The sequence below is a fragment of the Equus asinus genome, chromosome 26 (assembly GCF_041296235.1).
Source record: "Equus asinus isolate D_3611 breed Donkey chromosome 26, EquAss-T2T_v2, whole genome shotgun sequence".
In the NCBI taxonomy this organism is placed as follows: domain Eukaryota; kingdom Metazoa; phylum Chordata; class Mammalia; order Perissodactyla; family Equidae; genus Equus; species Equus asinus.
The window spans coordinates 28894987-28914994 of record NC_091815.1 but is presented as its reverse complement, the minus strand read 5'-3'; the positions used below and the strand labels follow the sequence as shown (position 1 = coordinate 28914994).

General features: G+C 48.3%; 1 protein-coding gene across 2 annotated transcripts; it reads left to right on the top strand.

The window, feature by feature from the left end:
* The first annotated feature begins 4775 nt into the window (after positions 1-4775).
* Positions 4776-19754, top strand: ETHE1 (ETHE1 persulfide dioxygenase). 2 transcript variants are annotated; one of them, XM_044758984.2, is made up of 7 exons: positions 4776-4935; positions 5354-5498; positions 5612-5760; positions 16086-16215; positions 18425-18514; positions 18913-19029; positions 19553-19754. In XM_044758984.2, the coding sequence occupies exons 1-7, from the start codon at positions 4855-4857 to the stop codon at positions 19603-19605; spliced, it is 765 nt and encodes a 254-aa protein (XP_044614919.1). In that variant the 5' UTR covers positions 4776-4854; the 3' UTR covers positions 19606-19754. The 2 variants fall into 2 exon arrangements, with proteins under 2 accessions (XP_044614919.1, XP_070355493.1); XM_070499392.1 differs by lacking the exon at positions 5612-5760 and having other exon boundaries at positions 4832-4935.
* The last annotated feature ends 254 nt before the right edge of the window (positions 19755-20008 follow it).

The following is a 20008-nucleotide window of genomic DNA, read 5'->3' as shown; positions in this document are numbered from 1 at the left end:
ACAGGAAGTGATGTGAAGTGATAAGTTTTCATGTAGTCTTTTTTTTCTTTTCTTTTTTTTTTTACTATTTCTTAGGTTATGGGAAAATTCAAACATACACAAAAGGAGAGGGAGGGGGAAGATTATAACTAACCCCTGTAGACCCATTACCCGGGTGCAACATGGCCAATCTTGCTTCATCATCCCCCAACACCCCTCCTTGAATTATTTTGAAGCAAATTCCAGATATTTCATCCAGAAACACTTCAGTCTGTGTCTCTAAAAAAATAAGGTTTCTCTTTCTCTCTTTTGAACACAACCAGCGTATCATTATCACACGTTTCCAAATTTAGACTCATTTCTTCATGTTATCACACAGCTCATCAGTGTTCAAATTTCCCCAATGGTCCGTGTACATCTTTTTTTTCTTTTCCAAGCACAATGTTGTATTTTATTTCAAACATACAGAAAAGTCGAGAGAATAATAGAATCGTTCTCTGCATTAATGGTAGAATTGGCCAGCATCAATAATTACCCAGGGGCCGGCCCCGTGGCCGAGTGGTTAAGTTTGCGTGCTTGGTTTTGGCGGCCCAGGGTTTCACCGGTTCAAATCCTGGGCACGGACATGGCACCACTCATCAAGCCACACTGAGGTGGCATCCCACATGCCACAACTAGAAGGACCCACAACTAAAAATACACAACTATGTACCGGGGGCCTTTGGGAGAAAAAGGAAAAATAAAATCTTTGGAAAAAAAGACAAAACAATTACCCAGTCGTGGCCAGTGTTGTTCCCTTCCCCCCACCCACTCCTCCCAAAGGATTTTGAAGCTGTATGCCAGACATCACTTCCTATAAGTTTCTTTTTATTACTCTGGGTCTGTTTGAATCAGGATCTACACAAGAACCACACGTTGCTTTTGTTTGCTGTGACTCTTCAGTCTCTTTTCTATGGACCTTTTAAAAGGGTCACTCTGGTTGCTACATGGAAAGTAGATTGTACGGAGGCAGAGTGGAAGCCAGAAGCCCAATGAGGCAGCTGTTATATATTATAATACTAAGTACCACCTTTTATTTAGCACTTATTATATACCAGAAGCTGTCCTGAGTGCTTTATCTGTATGCACGCATTTAATCCTGACAGCAAGCTTTTAAGAGGTGGCGTTACTATTATTCCTGTTGTATAGAAGAGGAAAATGAGGCACAGAGTGAGGAGGTCACTTATCCAAGGTCACACAGCCAGGAAGTAGCAGGGCCTGGATTTGAACCCCTGCAGCCTGGTCCTGGAATCCACGTAATTTGCATTTATGCTTTGCTGCCTGTTGCCTCCCACCTTGGGGAAGTTGTCTGTTGGAAAAGTGGCCGGATGGGAGAGGTCAGCTCATCAGGGCCCAGTGATGATTTGGGAGGAGGTGGTGAGAGGAGGAAGGAGTCCAGGATGGTGATGAAATAATGGTAGCCAGCTCCCATCGACAGCTTGTTCTGTGCCAGGTGGTCGCCCCAACTCGTCACATGTGTGAACTCACTGGATCTTCATATTGAGGATAGAACTGTTCTCAACATCATTTTACAGGTAAGAAACCAAAGCCCAGAAGAGGGTAAGTTTTGAGCCTGAGGTCACACAGCCGGGAAAGATGATGCTGAGGTTTCTATCTCTGAGGACATCTCACAGCTGACCCTACAAAAACCCCAGAGAGCGTTCCAGGTAACCCGTCTAGCGATCCTGCAAAAACAATGGGAATGGGTCCCAGCGGGAAGACGTCTGATTTGGGGGACCCTCAGAGTAAACAGTGCCTGAGAGTCCCCGTTTTCCTGGTTCCTCCCTCCCCTGGGCTCCTGGCATTCCCTGCACCTCCCCTCCTTTCAGCCCTGATGTCCGCCCCATTGTCCCCCACCAACCAGACTGAGGATTCACCTTTGGGTCGCCAACTTTGCCCAGCGTGGGCCAAGCAGGCAGGAGACCTCTGCGTGAGGTGTAGGTGACAGATTCTCTCCTTGACTTGGAGCTTTTCTGTCTGCCCATTTCTCTCCTCTCTGGGTGTCTCCCAGGTTTGAGAGAGTCTCTCCCCCTTTCTGCGCATCTCTCTTGCTCTCACGTCTCAACATCTCTTCCCATCTTTCATAATCTTCGAGAATCTCCCAGTGTGTCTTTGTGACCAGATTTCTTTGATGGACATCTGTATCGGGGGCCCGTAGCTGGTGTATTAAATTAAGAATCTGCAGATGTAAGGCTGCAAGCCCAGCTGGGCTAGGGCGGCAGGGTATCATACCGAGAGACTGAAGAAACGACGTGGAGACTGCGAATGCGACATATAGGTTTATTGGGACTGACTTACAGGGAGAGTGTCCGGTGGTGGCTGGCTGGACGGAAGTGTGCACCCGCTACCACCCCATAAGAGAAGCTTGCTTAAGTAGGCAGAGGAACAAAGGCTGCATGCTGGCCAAAGGGCTGTCCTTGGTACGACCAGGGTTCCCAGGAACAGTAGCTCACGTGGAGGGGCTCTGTGTCCCTGTAAGACGTGATGTTCTTCACGAGGGATAAGGGAGGATCCAGGCTGGCCAGGCCCGGATCGTTGCAAATTCCACTAGCTGCTCTGCCTGCCCAGCAGGGAGCCAGAAGGACACATGGTTGCAATGGGCCTGGGGCTTTCTGCTGAGCAAGCAAGGCCCAGGCCCTACGGCAGATTATGACCTGCTGAGTGAGGAGGCACAGGCGGCCCACATGGGGTCGGCAGGCAGCTCCCTCAGCATGCGAGCTCCCACCTTGGGGAAGTGAAAACCTGGGGTCGTTTTGATTGAAGGCATAGTTTCAGTACACGCACACGATGGAAGTAGAGTCATGAGATTTATTACTTTCAGATACCGGAAACATGGGAGCCGGAGCACAGGGAGCCAGGGGGAAGGGCGGTCCAGTGCCCCAGGTCATAAGTGGCAGGAGACAGAGAGCAGGGTAGCAAGCACCCATTTCTTATAAGGTGGTTGGGGCGGAGGTCACTAACTTTTCACAGGCTCAACTCTCAGTGGTTACTTGAAAAGGTGCCCTGGGAAAAAAGCAAAGCGGGAACTGGTGGTGGAATTCCAAGCTCAGGTCCTTATCTCACTGTCCAGACTCTGGATGTGAGCAGGGCCACACTGTAAAATGCTTAGACAGCAACTCAAATTTGCTGTTTTCTCATCACAACATCTCATTTCGCCTCAACATCTCCCCACGTGTCTCTGAAAGTCTTTCCAGGTCTTTCTCTTTGGTATCTCTGAGTGCCTCTTTCCAGTCTCTGAGCATCTCCCTCGTCTCTGAGTGGCTCTTGGAGTCTCTTCCCTGATAGAGAGCGCCAGAAATACACTAGGAGTCTGGCAAAGTTGGGTTTTACGGACTTGCGGTGGCTAAGGAGGGGGGACCGCAGAGGGAGCATGGACTGTCTCCCCAAACACAGGGGGAGAGAAGAGTTATTATAGGATTTTTAGGAAAGGTGGTATTTACATAAAATTTAAATGAAACAGCGTTTGATTGGTTAAAGGTAAAGTAGGCCTCACGGAAAGGGACTTCTGTAGGGCCTGGTCCGAGAATGCCATGCAGGGCCGTTCCCTGGAAGCTCCAGACTTGAGATAAATGTGGGATGCTGTCGCTGGCAGCCCCTCCTGAGAAGCCCTGCACCTGGGGTGGACATCAAGGCTGCTTCTTGGTGACAAAGTGACTGATTGACAAGAGTGGGTGTCCTATTCTCATTTCTGGTGTAATTCCAGAGAGCCAGCTTTCTGACAGTCTATGACTTTAGACAAGTTTCTCAACTCTAGGTCCTCTGTGCAAATGGACTGAAGCCGTTTTCAGAGGTTCAGTTCCAACAGACGCCAGACAATCGCGCCAACCTGATTTTGCAAGATACAATGCAAAATTAGGTTTTTTTTTTTTTTTTTTGAGGAAGATTAGCCCTGAGCTAACATCTGCTGCCAATTCTCATCTTTTTGTCAAGGAAGACTGGCCCTGAGCTAACATCCCTGCCCATCTTCCTCTACTTTATACGTGGGATGCCTACCACAGCATGGCGTGCCAAGCGGTGCCATGTCCGCACCCGGGATCCTAATTGGGGAACCCCGGGCCACCGAAGCGGAACATGCGCACTTAACCACTGCGCCACCGGGCTGGCCCCCAAAATTGCTTTTAAAAAATGATTTCTTGGGGCTGGCCCCGTTGCCGAGTGGTTAAGTTCGCGCGCTCCGCTGCAGGCGGCCCAGTGTTTCGTTGGTTCGAATCGTGGGCGCGGACATGGCACGGCTCATCAAACCACGCTGAGGCAGTGTCCCACATGCCACAACTAGAAGGACCCACAACGAAGAATATACACTATGTACCGGGGGGCTTTGGGGAGAAAAAGGAAAAAAATTAAAAAAATCTTAAAAAAAAAAAGATTTCTTCCTGGGAAGAAAAAGATTTCTGATAAAACACTTAGCCATCTTTGGGTAAACTTTAATGAGATCAAATGTTGTTCTGGGAGCCCGGTACCCCCCCAACAGTCCCTCAAGACTAGTGACATTGAACCAAACGTTGTTTTCTCTTTAACAAGGAGAATCCGACCACTTGCTTTTCCTATAAAAGGGCTCCAGGGTGTATTGGGGCCCCTTGTGGGGTTTCTACTTGTCTGCCTGTCTGTGCTTCTCCCAGCGTCTCTCCCTCACCCTTTGAGGGTCTCCCTGTTCCTCGCTGACTTGTCGGTGTCTGAAGTCTTCCCACCGCCCCAGCCCCGCTCAGCCGGCCTCGCCGTCGGCTCTGGGCGCTTGCGGCCCCTTTAAGGCGGGCCCCGCCCCTCCCCGGTCGGCCCGCTGCACCGGCCGCGGCGGGCGCTGGGCTTCCGCTCAGTCGGGACCCGGACGCGGGCGCGATGGCCGGGCGGCTGCTGACGGTCGCCGGGCGGCAGCTCAGCCAGCACAGCGGCTCTGGAGCCCCGCTCCTCCTCCGGCAGGTGCGCGGTGGCTGGACCGGGGAGCGGGATTGCTGGGTCCCGGGCGGCGACGGCGGCGGAACTCCTGGGTCCTTAATGCGGGAGGCATCCCGGGGCCTCGACGCCTGGGTCTTCGCAGAAAGGAGCTTGGAGATGGACTCTTGGGTCCTTGGAAGGGAGAGATCTGGGAGCTGCTAGGCATGGGGCCGGGCTCCTGGGTCCTTTACAGAAGAGGGTGCTGGCGACTCTGATTTGGGGGTGTTTGAAAGTTGAGACTCATTGATTCAGACGGAGTAAGGGGCTGGGGCCTCAGACTCCTGACTCCGGGGGAAAGGAAGGGGTTGGGGTTTCTGCTTCTGGATCTCAGAAAGAGAATCGAATGGAGGCCTGGACTCCTGGGTCCCCAGTGACACTCACTCGTCCCCCACCCCCTTCCCAGATGTTTGAGCCCAAGAGCTGCACCTACACGTACCTCCTGGGGGACAGAGAGTCCCGAGAGGCCATTCTGATCGACCCGGTTCTGGAGACAGCTGCTCGGGACGCCAAGCTGGTCGAGGAACTGGGGCTGCGGCTGCTGTATGCCGGTCTGTCTGGGGGCGAACTCCTGGGCCTGAGGGAGGTGGGGCAGGGGGGTGGGGGCTGGGCATCCTGCGTCCTCTCTGTGCCCTCCTGGACTTGGCCCTCCTCTCTCTCCCAGTGAATACCCACTGCCACGCGGACCACATTACGGGCTCGGGGGTGCTCCGGTCCCTACTCCCCGGCTGCCAGTCTGTCATCTCCCGCCTTAGTGGGGCCCAGGCTGACTTGCACATTGAGGATGGAGACTCCATCCACTTCGGGCGCTTTGTGAGTTGGATGCTGGGTCCCTGAGAGGGTGGTGGCCTGGACTTCTTGGACTTTAAGGGAAGAGGGGGCTGGGGGCCTGGGCTCCTGAGTCCTGGGGTAAGAGGGGCCTCAGAGCTGTGTTCCTGATTCCTGAGTTTCTACCTCTGGGAGGAGGGTTCTATAAACCCAGGTGGGGCACTGGGGCTCAGGGTAGGTGTGTCTGGCCGAGCCCCTTAAGTCAACAGCATTTATGGAGTTTGCTACTGCTTTGGGGCAGCTCCTTTGGCCTGGCATCTCGGGCAAAGTTGACTGGGGGCTGGAATTCCCGGGCCAGGGCTGAGGGGGAGACCCAGCCGTGTCTTCTGAGAGCCAGTGTGCGGGATGGAGCATCCTGTTGCCTGAGGCCAGGACTAGGGTGAGGCCAGCCAGCACCTATGGTGCACCATTTAAGGAGGCGCTCACTCTCAGGGTCCTGCAAGGGCGAGGCCAGCATCTTTGAGGGGGCGCCACCTTAAATGTTGTGCCCTAGGCTCCTGTTACCTCACCCTAGTCCCAACCCTGCTATTGCTTCACACGGTCTGGTCTGAATGTTCCTACTTCCTCTCCTTTCTTTGCCAAAGGCAAATCAGTAGGTTTCTGGCCAGAATTTCAACCCAGGGCAATATGGAGTGGTGGGGAGGCAGTGGTGGGGAGGGTGCCAGGAGGAGGTGCCCTCAGAGGGACAGGAAACAGCTGGCAGGGTTTTATTCTGATCAGAGTTGCTAAAGATGCAGAGAGTTTGGCTCACTTTGGGGACAGAATGTCAGGTGACCGGTGAGGACTCGGCCTCCAGCTTAGAGTTTTGCTAAATGGGAACAGTTTCTGTGAGTCAGAGCGTTTAGCGGAAACGACGGCTGTGTGTGGGATCAGAGGGTTTAGCTACAATAGTTCCAGCCTCTTTATTTTAAGCCTTTTTCTGGAAACAGGTAAAAAAAGGCATTGTACATTCATGTACACCATACATAATCGTCACTGCTGACAAGCATTTCTTGGGTTGAGAAGCTTTAGAAGAACTAGAAATACTTGGAGTTTTGTGTCAGGATGAGCCCTTAGTTAAAGTGAATGAGTGATGTTTTCAGTGAATGCATGTTGAAGGGTTTAGCTGTGGCATATTTAGCTTCCCTGTTTGTTTTTTTAAACAGCTTTATTGGTACCATTCACAAACCATCCAATTCACTTGTTTAAAGTGTACAATTCAGTGACTTAGCATATCTACTGAGTTGTGCATCCATCACCACAATTAATTTCAGAATATTTTCATCAGTCCAAAAAGAAATGCCTTACCCCTTAGTCGCCACCCCAGCCCTCCCACTCCCCTGTCACCCTACAGCCTTAGGCAACCACTAATGTACTTTCTGTATCTGTAGATTTTCCTATTCTGGACATGTCATAGAAATGGAATCATACAGTGTGTGGTCTTTTGTGACTGGCTTCTGTCACCGACCATAAGGTTTTCAAGGTTCATCTCTGTGGTAGCATGGATTAATGTTTCATTTCTTTTTATTGCTGAAGAATATTCCATTATATGGATGTACTACATTTTATTTATTCATTCATCAGTTGATAGACATTTGAGTTGTTTCCACTTTTTGGCTATTAGCAATAATGCTGCTGTGAATGTCATGTCTAAGTTTCTCTGTGGGTGGATGTTTTCATTTCTCTTGGGTGTGTATCTAGGATGGAATGGCTGGATCATATGATAACTCTCTGTTTAACATTTTGAGGAACTGCCAAACCGATCTCCAGAGTGGCTGCACCATTTTACGTTCCCCCCAGCAGTGTACGAGGGTTCCACTTCTTCCACCTTCTTGCCAATGCTTGTTACTGTCTGTCTCTATGATTACTTAGTGTTTTGTTTAGTTTTCTTTTGAGTTCTCTATACACCTTTGGAGATGGGCACGTTTTTTTTCTTTCTCTCATTTTCATCTTCCCACTTTTAAAAACTGAATTGTAACATGCATATTATATGGTACAAAGTGCACATATTGTACAGAAGCAGCTCGGTAGATTTTTACATGTGTCCACTTGAGTCTCTACCGCCCAGATCCGGATCCAGAACATGCCCATCACCCCAGAAGCCTTCCTTGTTCCTCTTCCCGGTCATTGATGCCCCTGCTACGGGACCATTCTTCTGACTCATTTGATCATAGGTTGGTTCTGCCTGTTCTGGAACTTGTAAACAAGAAGCATACAATGTGTACTCTTTGTGTCTGGCTTCTTTCGCTCTATATAACATTGTATATATTTACAGTTCTTTCCTTCCATTGCTACTTCGCAGGGGTTGGCAAACTTTTTTTGCAAGGGACCAGATAGTAAATATTTTCTGTTTTGCAGGCCATATGGGCTCTGCGTAGTTACTCAATTCTCCAGTCGGTGTGAAAGCAGCTGTATACAATGCACAAATGAATAAGCATGGCTGGGCTCCGATAAAACTTCATTTATGGCCACTGAAGTTTTAATTTCAATAATTTTCACGTATCTTGAAATAGCATTCTTATTTTGATTTTTTGAAAAACTGTGAAAAAGTGTAAAAACCATTCTTAGCTCTCAGGCCTTACAAAAGCAGGCGGCAGGCCAAATCGGGGGCACTGGCCATAGTTTACCAAGCTGGGATGGAGAGCATGTCATTGTGTGAATTTGTGACAATGTATCCATTCTCTTTTTGAAAACCGATTCCAGTTTTTGGCAATTATGAATGATGCTGCTATGAAGATTCGTGTACGAATCTCTTGGTGGACATTACCCTCGTTTCCAAGACGTGGACTTGCTGAATCATTGAGTTGACATAGGTTTAACTTCGGTAGAAACTGCCGAACGAGTTTTTGAACTAGTTGTACATTGTACGTTCACAGTGGGCCAAATTTGACGGTTTCCTTGTAGAAGGAATTTTCTGTTTTAATAAGCACTGTTTGAGACTTGAACATTTTAGCTCCTGGGATGGGCGGCAGAAAGCCTTCTCTTAAATATGTTGGTCGAGAGAGGTGCTGTTCAAGATATTGATCGCTCCTCTCCCCCACACACTTTAGCGATTCAGATTTAACTGTTCAGGGCAGACACAGGGAATCCGTAGCTTTTAAAAGCTCACAGGTGATCCTCAGGTGGCCATGTGAGGTATTCAGTGCTTCCTCCTATGTGGAATTGAATATTTGAACTGTGGAATGTCTTTTCTCCCCCAACATGTTGTGAAAATTTTCAAGCATACAGAAAAGTTGAAAGAAAACTCTGCAGCATACACCTCTATCCATCCATCACTCCATCTTATTTTTTGATGCTTCAGGTTATAGATATCGGTACACTGTCCCCTAAACAGAGCAAATAATTTTAATTTTTTTTTTTTCACAAAAGAAAGGAAGAAAGTGTAGCTGGTGGAGGTTCAGAATATTTAGCTACAATGGAAAGCTACGTTATAGGTTTTCGACTTTAAAAGGTATAGAAACTGTGGATGGTTATATCAGGATTAAGGACTTTTGAATAAGGAAGCGAAACAAACTTGGGGACCAAAGGGAAGAGGAGCTGAGAGCTTACCTGCCAGCAGGGGGCAGTATGGGCCGTGGGAACCGCAAGGCGAGTGAGCTGCGCGCATGCGCTGATCGCCTGTGTGTTGCATTTAGCTGATGGATTAGTTTCCGGACGCTAATTTCGCTGCCGCAGGAAACGGAGTAACAGCTGTGCAGCTGTCTCTGGTATTTGATGCGTCGTGGAAGGGGAGAATGAATAGGTTGAAAAGATCACTCAACAAGTTTCAGGAACGGTTCAGGCTGCCTGAAGTCAGGATGTTAGGTTTCCCGCCCCCTTTTATTTTTAATATTTTCAAATCTATAATAAATCGAATTAATAGTGCCATTAACATCCTCATGCCCTTCACCTGATGTGCACGAGCTGCTGACATTTTTACATTTGCCTTATTTCTTTCTCACTTTTTTTCCTCCCTCAGCCGTCAAAAGCTAAATTGAGGATATTTCACTTCTAAAGACTTCTGAGAATAAAGATGTTTTCCTGTATCAGCGGTTCTCAAACTCAAACTTTTTGGTCTTAAAAAAATTTTGGAGGGCCCCAAGAAGCTTTTGTTTATGTGGGTGCTATCTATCAATATTTACTGTATTAGTTATATGTCGGTTGTATCTCAGTAAGAAAAAAACAAAAAACAAAAAAAACTGGGCCGGCCCATGGCTGAGTGGTGAAGTTCCGGGGCTCAGCTTTCATGGCCTGGGTTCACTGGTTCGGATCCTGGGCACGGATCTGGCATCGCTTGTCAGGCCATGCTGAGGCGGGGTCCCACCTAGAAGAACTAGAATATACAGCTATGTACTGGGGGACTTCCGGGAGAAGAAGGAAAAAAAAAAGCTTGGCAACAGATGTTAGCTCAGGTGCCAATCTTTAAAAAAAAACCCAAACTGTAACTATTCAGATATGCCAAAAAATACTTACTGTATTAGAAGTTAAAACTAAGACTTTTTAAAAACACAAGAACACACTAGTACACATTCCATCACCTGTCAGAGGAATGATGTCATCACAAGTCATGGAGCTTCTGGAAAACTCCACTGCACTGTCATGGGAGAATGAGCAAGAGAAAGGGCAAAAGGCCTCTTCATACTATTATGAAAGTAGTTTCGATCTTGCAGACTCCCAGGGTTCCCTCAACTACACTTTGAGCCCCATTCCTTTACAAAATCTTTGTCACACCTAACAAAGTACACAATAATTCTTAAATCCAGCCCATGTTCAAATTTCTCCAGTTGCCCAGGAATCATTTTCACGGCTGCTTTTGGGAACTGGGATGCAGTTGAGGTTCACACATGGCCTTTGCTGTTCTGTCTGTTTAGTCTCTTGAAATAGAGCAGCTTTGTACCCTTTCTGCCCCATGACATTGACTTTTGAAGCCACCAGCCTGTTGTCTTGTAGAACGTCTGCATTCTGGATGTGTCTGTTTCCTCCTGTTGTCATTTAACTTGATCTAAAACTTCTCTTTGCTCTCAACTGAAGTAGATTGTAGATATTTTTGTGTTGGTTAATGAGAATAATAATTTAACAATAGTTAACAAACATAGAGTGATTGCTTCTCACCAGGCAGTGTGCTAAGCTCTGTCATTGCATTTTCTCAGCATTTATCTCACAGGATTTTCAGAAACAAATATCGCTGCCAGGCAGCAGGGAGTGGTGGAGGCTGTGGTAAATGTTAGGGTGGGTGCCCCATTTATGGCGGACACCCACTGTGCAATTCAAGTTGATTATTCATGTTTAGGAATGTAGTCTGTCTACTGCCAGGCCTCCTCCTCCTCCTCCTTTTTTTAAAATAGAAGCTGCAAATATATGTAATTTGAGAAATCTTCCACTTTTTAAGGGTAGTCAACAAATTCAGATTTATAATAACTACGGAGCAGTCCAAACAAAACCCATCTATGGCTGATCTGACCCTTCGGCCTCCGCTATGTCCTCACTGACAGGTAGATCTCATTCAACCTTCATAACCGCATAGTGAGATCAGAATTATTTTTCTCCTTTCACAGAGAAGGAAGTGCAGAAGAGGGAAAGTGACCTGCCCAAAAATTATACTGAGAAAGTGGCTGAACCAGGATTTGAACCCAGGAGGCCTTGTAGTTCCACTAGATCAGTGTTTTTTGAATTTTAAAACATTCCTATTATTTTTCTTACATAGCAATTATTGTGCCCTGGGCTTTATTTTATTTTATTTTTTTTGCTGAGGAAGATTCACCTTGAGCTAACATCTGTGCCAGTCTTCCTCTATTTTGTATGTGGGTCACCACCGCAGCATGGCTGATGAGTGGTGTAGGTCCACGCTCAGGATCTGAACCAGTGAACCTGGGCGACCCAAGTGGAGCATGTGAACTCAACTACTAGGCCACTGGGCTGGCCCCAGGGGCATTTTTTTTTTTTTTATTGAGTTATTGATAGGTTACAATCTTGTGAAATTTCAATTGTACATTAATGTTTGTCAGTCATGTTGTAGGTGCATCACTTCACCCTTTGTGCCCACCCCCCACCCCACCTTTCCCCTGGTATCCACTAAACTGTTCTTGGTCCATAGTTTTAAATTCCTCATGTGAGTGGAGTCATACACAGATTATCTTTCTCTCGCTGGCTTATTTCACTTAACATAATTCTCTCAAGGTCCATCCACGTTATTGCAAATGGAATGATTTTGTTCTGTTTTGCAGCTGAGTAGTATTCCATTGTATATATGTACCACATCTTCTTTATCCACTCATCTGTTGATGGGCACTTAGGTTGCTTCCACGTCTTGGCTATTGTAAACAGTGCTGCAATAAACATTGGGGTGCATAGGACTTTTGGGATTGCTGACTTCAGGCTCTTTGGATAAATACCCAGTAGTGGGATGGCTGGATCGTATGGTAGTTCTATTTTTAGTTTTTTGAGGAATCTCCATACTGCTTTCCATAGTGGCTGCACCAGTTTGCATTCCCACCAGCGGTGTTTGATGGTTCCTTTTTCTCCTCAACCTCTCCAACATTTGTTGCTATTAGTTTTAGATATTTTTGTCATTCTAACGGGTGTAAGGTGATATCTTATTGTAGTTTTGATTTGCATTTCCCCAGGGGCATTTTTTAAAGTGCTGTTACATACATGAAATAGTTTAATCTTTATAATAGTCCTGTGAGGTGGGCACGATTATTATCCTCATTGTACAAATCAGCAGAGAAGCCCAGAGAGGTGAAGTAACTTGTCTAAGGTCACATAGCGAGTAATAGCAGAGCCAAATTTAAATCCCTGTCATCTGGCTCCAGAGACTGTTCTGCACCACTAGTCCATGCGCCCTCGCCAAGAGGTCAGTCTTTTACATCTGGATTCAGGACTGAAACCTCAGCTTCATGAAATACCATTCACCATTACTGTGTCTCAGGAGCTCTGAGATATCTCACTGCATTCCTTTCCTTTCCGTTCTGTTCCATTCCACGCCACTCCACTCTTGCGCATAGCCCACTTTTTTTGCTCATCCTTATGGCTGTGAGATTCATCTATATTGTCATGTATGGTTTATAGTTTGTTCATTCTCCTTCTCATTCCGTGCCTCAGTTTCCTCATGTGTTGAATGGGGACAGGAATGGCACGTACCTCATAAGGATGTGTGTGGGCTGAGTGAAGTCAGTCATGTCAAGCACTTGGAAGAGCGCCTGGCACAGGAGAAGGGATCAGTCAGGTTCAGGGCTCTTCGAGAAGGAGTAGACCTGATTGATGGCAGAAGCGGGAATGGCGTCCCTGGCACAGGGAACTGCATGGGCAAAGAGGTGTGGAAAAGCCTGGTGCTTTCTGGAAACAACCCCGGGGTTCATAGTAACTGGGCGTGTTGGGGAAAGGAGGATGTTATAGGACATCGGGCTGGAAAGGTGGGCAGGCACCAGAGCTGGAGTGTTTCAAAAATCAGGCCGAGGAGCGAGAACTCTGCCCTGGGGACAATGGGAGCAAAGGAAGAGTTTTGAACAGAGCAGGGCAGGTCTAGATCTGGGCAGTAGGACATCCCCTCGGGGTCATGGGTGGATGGATTGGAGGCTGGCAGGCCAGGAAGGAGGCCGGTGGTTGGTCCAAGCACGAGAGGATGAGGCCCGAGATGGGCAGGGTTGTGGGGTTGGAGAGAGGGGGGATGGATTCTAGATATTCCAGAGAAGGGAAAAGTCAGATAAACAGGGAGGCTGATGGTCAGCAAAGCCACTTGTGACACCGGCTCCGTCACCAAGGGCCTAGGAAATCTCGATCCATGTGGCAAGCAGGATTTTGTTCAACTGATATGAAAATTTTGTGCAGTTTATAGACATACACACATATATGTCGTATATGTATACTTAGCTGTATCCTGCATCTAGGTACCACATATGTACTCTGTCTAACTGCACCTGTTGTTGACAGCTGGTGTCCTGCTGGTTGGCTGCTACCCACGCTATAACTGCAGTTAAATATTTTCAGCATTAGTCCTGAATATCCGTCCATATTTTCAGTTAAAAAGACATTGGTGCTTTTTGTTTAAAAAAAAATCATGGGGCTGGCCTGGTGGATTAGCGGTTAAGTTTGGGTGCTCTGCTTCAGTGGCCTGGGGTTCGCGGGTCCAGATCCTGGGCACAGATCTGTACACTGCTTATCAAGCTATGCTGTGGCAGGCGTCCCACATATAAAATAGAGGAAGATGGGCACAGATGTTAGCTCAGGGCTAATCTTCCTCAAAAAAAGAGAGAAAAAATCAGAGAGTATACAAAATAAAAAGTGAAAGATCACCCCTCCTACCACCAAAAGGTAATGCTAATTTTTGAGGGGTGTGATTTTTCCCACATGATTCTGCAAGATTTCTGATTTTGCTTTGCACTTGTTTTGCATTGCACAGATATGCTATTGTATATGAATTAGGAGGGTGTTTGGCTGGAAGTAAGTGGAAAACCTCATACACTAGCTTAAATAAATAGGAGTTTAATTTCCCCCTATAACAAGAAATTTGGAAGATGGCAGTTACTCTTTTTGATTCGGCAGCACTCTCATTTGTGGGATTTTCTTGGCTTTTCCTTCATGGTTGCAAAGTGGCTGCTACAGCTGCAGCCATCACACCTTGTGCTCAGAACCACATAAAGTGGAAAGAGGAGGTGCCAGTCCTTTTTATCAGGAAAAGTTTTCCCAGAAATCCTCAGGAGACTGACTGACATCTCATTGGCCAGAGAACTGTGTCAGAGACCACCCAAGGTGCCAGGGAGGCTGGGGAAATGCTTGGCTGAGCACTCTGATGCCCCAAACCAAACTGGAGACCTGTGGGCGGGGAAGGGCAGAATGGATATGGGGTGTGGGAACAGGGTCTGCACATGGTGTCCTTCAGTAATCAGCAGATGACTGACCTGGACAAGGATGCTGATTAGTGGGAGGGGCCTCTATGAAGAAGGGAGGAGTCATGTGTGAGTGGGAACTAATCTTGTAGGTGGTTGTTAGATCATTAGGTTAATGTCTTCTGATAGTTGCTTCCCGGAACTGGGTGTGGGGATTTAGATAACAAGGACCCTGGGTGGGCAGCTTTGCACAGTGTGTCCGGGATTCGTAATGGCAGAGTCTCAGAAGCGGCTTTGAGGAGCCAGACAGTGTGCACATTTGAGATGTTGATAGACACTGCTAAGCTGCTCTAAAATGGCAATGCTGAGCTGCACCCACATCCCAGGAAATGTAGGGGCTTGCTTCAAACATCCTAAGCAGTTCTGACAGTTGCCAATCTGGTGGGTAAAAAATAAGGGTTTTTAAATTTAAATCTCTCTCTTCTTTCTTTTTCAGGGAGCTTAAACATCTTTTCACATGTTTTTTGACTGTGTATTTGCTCTTCCATGAATTGCTTATTTTTTCCTTTTGCCCATTTTTCTTTTGAGGATTCTTATTGATGCTTAGGAGCTGTTTATATATTACGGCTAGTCACAGTTTATAATACTTTTTTTTTTTTTTTTTTTTGCTGAGGAAGATTAGACCTGAGCTTACATCTGTGCCAATCTTCCTCTATTTTATATGTGGGTCGCCGCCACAGCATGGCTGACAAGTGATGTAGGTCTGCGCCCAGGATGTGAACCTGCAAACATGGGCTGCTGAAACAGAGCACACCAAACCTAACCACTAGGCCACGGGGGTTGGCCCTTTTGGTTCCCTTTCAATTTTGTTCATGATGTTGTTGCCATTCAGAAACTTCAAATTTATTTAAAGTCAAACCACTGATCTTTTACTTAATAGTGTGTGACTTTTGGGATCGCATTTGAACATTCTTCTCTAACCAGAGATCACATATTCATTTGTATTTTTGTTGTCATCACAGTTTTACGATTTTATTTTCTTGCTTTAAGTTTTTAATTCATTGGGAGTTTACTCTGGTGGGAGGTTTCATTCTGGGAATCTAACTTAATTTTTTTAATCAAAAAAAGATAATCTAAGGAAAAAATAAAATCTTAAAAAAAAAAATATGAAGGGGCTGGCCCCCTGGCTGAGTGGTTAAGTTCCAGCGCTCCGCTGCAGGCGGCCCAGTGTTTCGTTGGTTCGAATCCTGGGCGCGGACATGCCACTGCTCATCAAACCATGCTGAGGCAGTGTCCCACACGCCACAACTAGAAGGACCCACAACCAAGAATATACAACTATGTACCCGGGTGCTTTGGGGAGAAAAAGGAAAAAAATAAAATCTTAAAAAACAAAAATAGGAACGTTTAAAAAAAAAAAAAGATAATCTAGATGTGACCCTGGGGTGGGCTCTTCTGGGAACAATTGCCCCATGAGGGCAGAGCCATTGTTTTGTTGGTGACTGTCTGTCTCTCTCTCTCTGCCAGGCCTTGGAGACCCGGGCCAGCCCCGGCCATACCCCAGGCTGTGTCACCTTCGTCCTGAATGACCACAGCATGGCCTTCACTGGAGATGCCCTGCTCATCCGGGGGTGTGGGCGGACGGACTTCCAGCAAGGTCACAGGCCCCTTTCCCCAGCCCGAGATCTTAGTATACTTATGTGCGTGCCAGGGTCTTAGGTAGCAGTTGCAAGAATTAATGAATGCGTGTTAGACTTTTAGGCGGTCAGGAGTAGATTGAAGAAGTTTACCTGCTGGAGTTGGAGGAGAGTTCATTCAGGGGTGAGCTGATGAGGGACAGGTAGATTGAGGGGTTAGGGGACAGTTAGGTTCAGGGGTGTGTTAATTATCTATTACTATGAAACAAATTACCCCAGAACTTAGTGACTTAAAACAATGATTAGGGGCTGGCTGGTGGTGCAGTGGTTAAGTGTGCACATTCTGCGTCGGCGGCCCGGGGTTCACCAGTTCAGAGCCCGGATGCAGACATGGTGCTGCTTAGCCACGCTGTGGTAGGTATCCCACATATAAAGTAGAGGAAGATGGACACGGATGTTAGCTCAGGGCCAGTCTTCCTCAGCAAAAAGAGGAGGATTGGCGGCAGATGTTAGCTCAGGGCTAATCTTCCTCAAAAAAAAAAAAAAAAGAAAGAAAAAAACTATGATTAGCATTTATTATATCACACCGTTTCTGAGAGTCAGGATTCTGGGAGCAGCTTAGCCGGCTGGTTCTTGCTCAGGGTCTCTCATGAGATTGCTCAGGCTCTCTCAAGCTGCTGTCCTGGGCTGCAGTCATCTGAATGCTTGACTGGGGCTGCAGGGTCTGCTTCCAAGGCGGCCCCCCCGCATGGCTGGCAAGCTGGTGCTGGTTGCTGTCAGGAGCTTCAGTTCCTCGTCCCGTGGACCTCTCCATGGGGCTGCTCGAGTGTCTTCACAACGTGGCAGCTGGATCCTCCTAGAAGGAATGATCAGAGAGAGAGAGAGAGACCTACTGATAGAGCGCTAACATTTTTTGAAATGACCTAGTCTCAGAAGTTAAACTCCGTCATTTCTGTAATATCCTGTTTATTAGATGCAAGTCACTTAGTCCAGACCACTAAGTCTGAGTGAGGGGAATTAAGAGTCACATTTTGAAGAGAACAGTGTCACAGAGTTCGTGGACCTATTTAATTTAATTTAATTAATTTATTTATTTAAGATTTTATTTTTCCTTTACTCTCCCCAAAGCCCCCCAGTACATAGTTGTATATTCTTCGTTGTGGGTCCTTCTAGTGGTGGCATGTGGGATGCTGCCTCAGCGTGGCTTGATGAGCAGTGCCATGTCCGCACCCAGGATTCGAACCAACGAAACACTGGGCCGCCTGCAGCGGAGCGTGCGAACTTAACCACTCGGCCACGGGGCCAGCCCCTCGTGGACCTATTTTAAAAGCCCGTAAGGGGGTTAGCTGCTGGAGGTGTGGCAGAGGGAGGATGTGGAGGATTGGGGAGTTTAGCTGCTAGGAAGTTGCTAGATTCAGTGGTTTAATTGCATGTGGGGAGTGTTACATTCGGGGTTTAGCTGCTGGGGGCGGTTAGATTCCAGAGTTTCGCTGTGGGAAGGAAGTTTGGTTTCAGAATCTCAGGGCGTAGCTGCCCTTTGAGTGTGTGTGTGTGAATGTGGGGTTGGCACTAGATGGGAAGGACGTAGTTGCCTTGCGGGAGGAGAGTGAGGGCTGGATGAGAGAGGAAGGATGGAACCACAATGAGCCGGCCGTGGGTAACCAGATCCCCAGGCTGCCTCTGGCTTCCTCTTCCGTGTCTCATTCTCTCTCCATCTTGGTCTCTGTCTTTTTCTCTCTGCGGCTCCTAACCTCCCCTTTATCCATTCCCTAACACAGTCATGAAATGGAAGGATTTAGGCTGAAGTGAAAGGTTGAAGAACATTCCAGAGAGGTTTACCCCTGCTCCAGCTCAGGACTCAGAGCTTCTGGTCGGCACCACGGCTCCATTCTCCTCCTTGGCCTTGTGTCTTCAGTTTCTCACCTTCTAGTCCTGCTTCCCTGCCCAGAGTGAGGGCACAGCTCCTTGGTGCTTCAGGGTCTCTTTCCAACCTTATTTACAGCCATGCTGAATTTCTCACTGTTCCCAGTTCTTTGTATTTGCTGTTCCACCTGCCCAGAATGCCCTTCCCTCTCCTTCTCTACCTAGACAGTGGGGTACTGGCAGGAAATGAGGGAGAGGCTTTAGCCAACAGTGAGTGTATCCTCCCACCCTTTTCCTGAGGGAAGGGGTTAGGGGGCTTCTCTCCTCCCCTTGATCCACACTGACCTCTGAGCTTTCCGTCCCCAGGCTGTGCTAAGACCTTGTACCACTCGGTTCACGAAAAGATCTTCACACTTCCAGGAGACTGTCTGATCTACCCTGCTCATGATTACCACGGTGACGACTTCCTGGAGGAGGAGTGGGGCTTAACTGTTTTAGAAGGAGCACCCAACTGCTATAATCCTCATGGGGCGTGGAGACTACCATTCCCAGAGTGCTCTGGCCAAACAGATCAAGTGCTTTTAGGTGTACTGAGTGTGGCTGTAGAAACTACGACTCGTAGAATTGCAGAGGGCATGAGTTTTCCTGGGACTTCACTAAAGAGCGTAGGGAACTGTGGGAAACTACATTTCCCATAGGGCCTGTTGAGGAGGGAAAGAGGTCTCAGGAACATATTGGGAAGAGCCTGTGAGTCCCAGTCAGGAGAGGCATCCTGAGGCTTCCTGGGAAATGTAGTTCTGGGAGGCCTGAGACACTGGACCCGTCAACATTGCTCCCCCTCCCTTGGCCACTAGGGCTCACAGTGTCCACTGTGGAGGAGGAGCGGACTCTGAACCCTAGGCTTACCCTCAGCTGTGAAGAGTTTGTCAAGGTCATGGACAACCTGAACTTGCCCAAGCCTCAGCAAATAGGTGAGCAGTTGGGGACCTGGACTCCTGGGTCTGAGGGAGGAGGGGCTGGGGCCTGGACTCCTGGGTCTGAGGGAGGAGGGGCTGGGGGCCTGGAGTCAAGGTCTGAGGGAGGAGGGGCTGGGGCCTGGACTCCTGGGTCTGAGGGAGGAGGGGCTGGGGGCCTGGACTCCAGGGTCTGAGGGAGGAGGGGCTGGGGGCCTGGACTCCTGGGTCTGAGGGAGGAGGGGCTGGGGGCCTGGACTCCTGGGTCTGAGGGAGGAGGGGCTGGGGGCCTGGACTCCTGGGTCTGAGGGAGGAGGGGCTGGGGCCTGGACTCCTGGGTCTGAGGGAGGAGGGGCTGGGGCCTGGACTCAAGGTCTGAGGGAGGAGGGGCTGGGGGCCTGGACCGCTGAGTCTGAGGGAGGAGGGGCCTCAGGGTCAGAATTCTAGTTTCCCCAAAGAGAAGGGCTCTTAAGATTTCTGGGTCCCCAGCCTGGAGGCTCTGCCTGGCCCCTTAGCTTCACCCTTGGCTTCTCCCTTTCAGACTTTGCTGTCCCAGCGAACTTGCGCTGTGGGATCCAGACAGCCCCTTCGTGACCAGGTCTCTGTCAGGTGCTCAGATCCGTTAAGAATGCACTAGGAGGGGGGTGGGGAGAGGTGTCATCACGGCAGTCTCTCTCCTCTTCCCCTCCCTCACCAGCCCCTCGAACTTCTTAAATAAAAATCTTTTTTTGTTTTGCTCTGAATCTGCCTTCTCTCCGTTTCCTGGGGGAACCAGTTGGGTTTCTGGGCTGAGGTGGTTAGTTTGGGTCGCTGCAGAGGCCAGGGAGTGGGGCAGGGTGAAGGTCCAGGGAGCCCGGAAGGAGGAGATTTTCTGACTCATAAGATCAGAAGCCAACAGCTATCTGGCGCAGGGCTTCTCAGCTCCTTGGGTTAGAACTCCATCTTGACTTTGAGCCACTTGCCCCTGCAAGACCCAGGATGAGGTACTTCCCTTCTC

What these genes read in the sequence shown, in the direction of transcription:
- ETHE1 (XM_044758984.2), top strand. Translation starts at nt 4,855, where the DNA reads ATGGCCGGGCGGCTGCTGACGGTCGCCGGGCGGCAGCTCAGCCAGCAC. An exon ending in GCGGACGGACTTCCAGCAAG is followed by an intron (nt 16,216 to 18,424) that starts GTCACAGGCCCC and finishes TTCCGTCCCCAG; the next exon opens with GCTGTGCTAAGACCTTGTAC. An exon ending in CCCTGCTCATGATTACCACG is followed by an intron (nt 18,515 to 18,912) that starts GTGACGACTTCC and finishes CTTGGCCACTAG; the next exon opens with GGCTCACAGTGTCCACTGTG.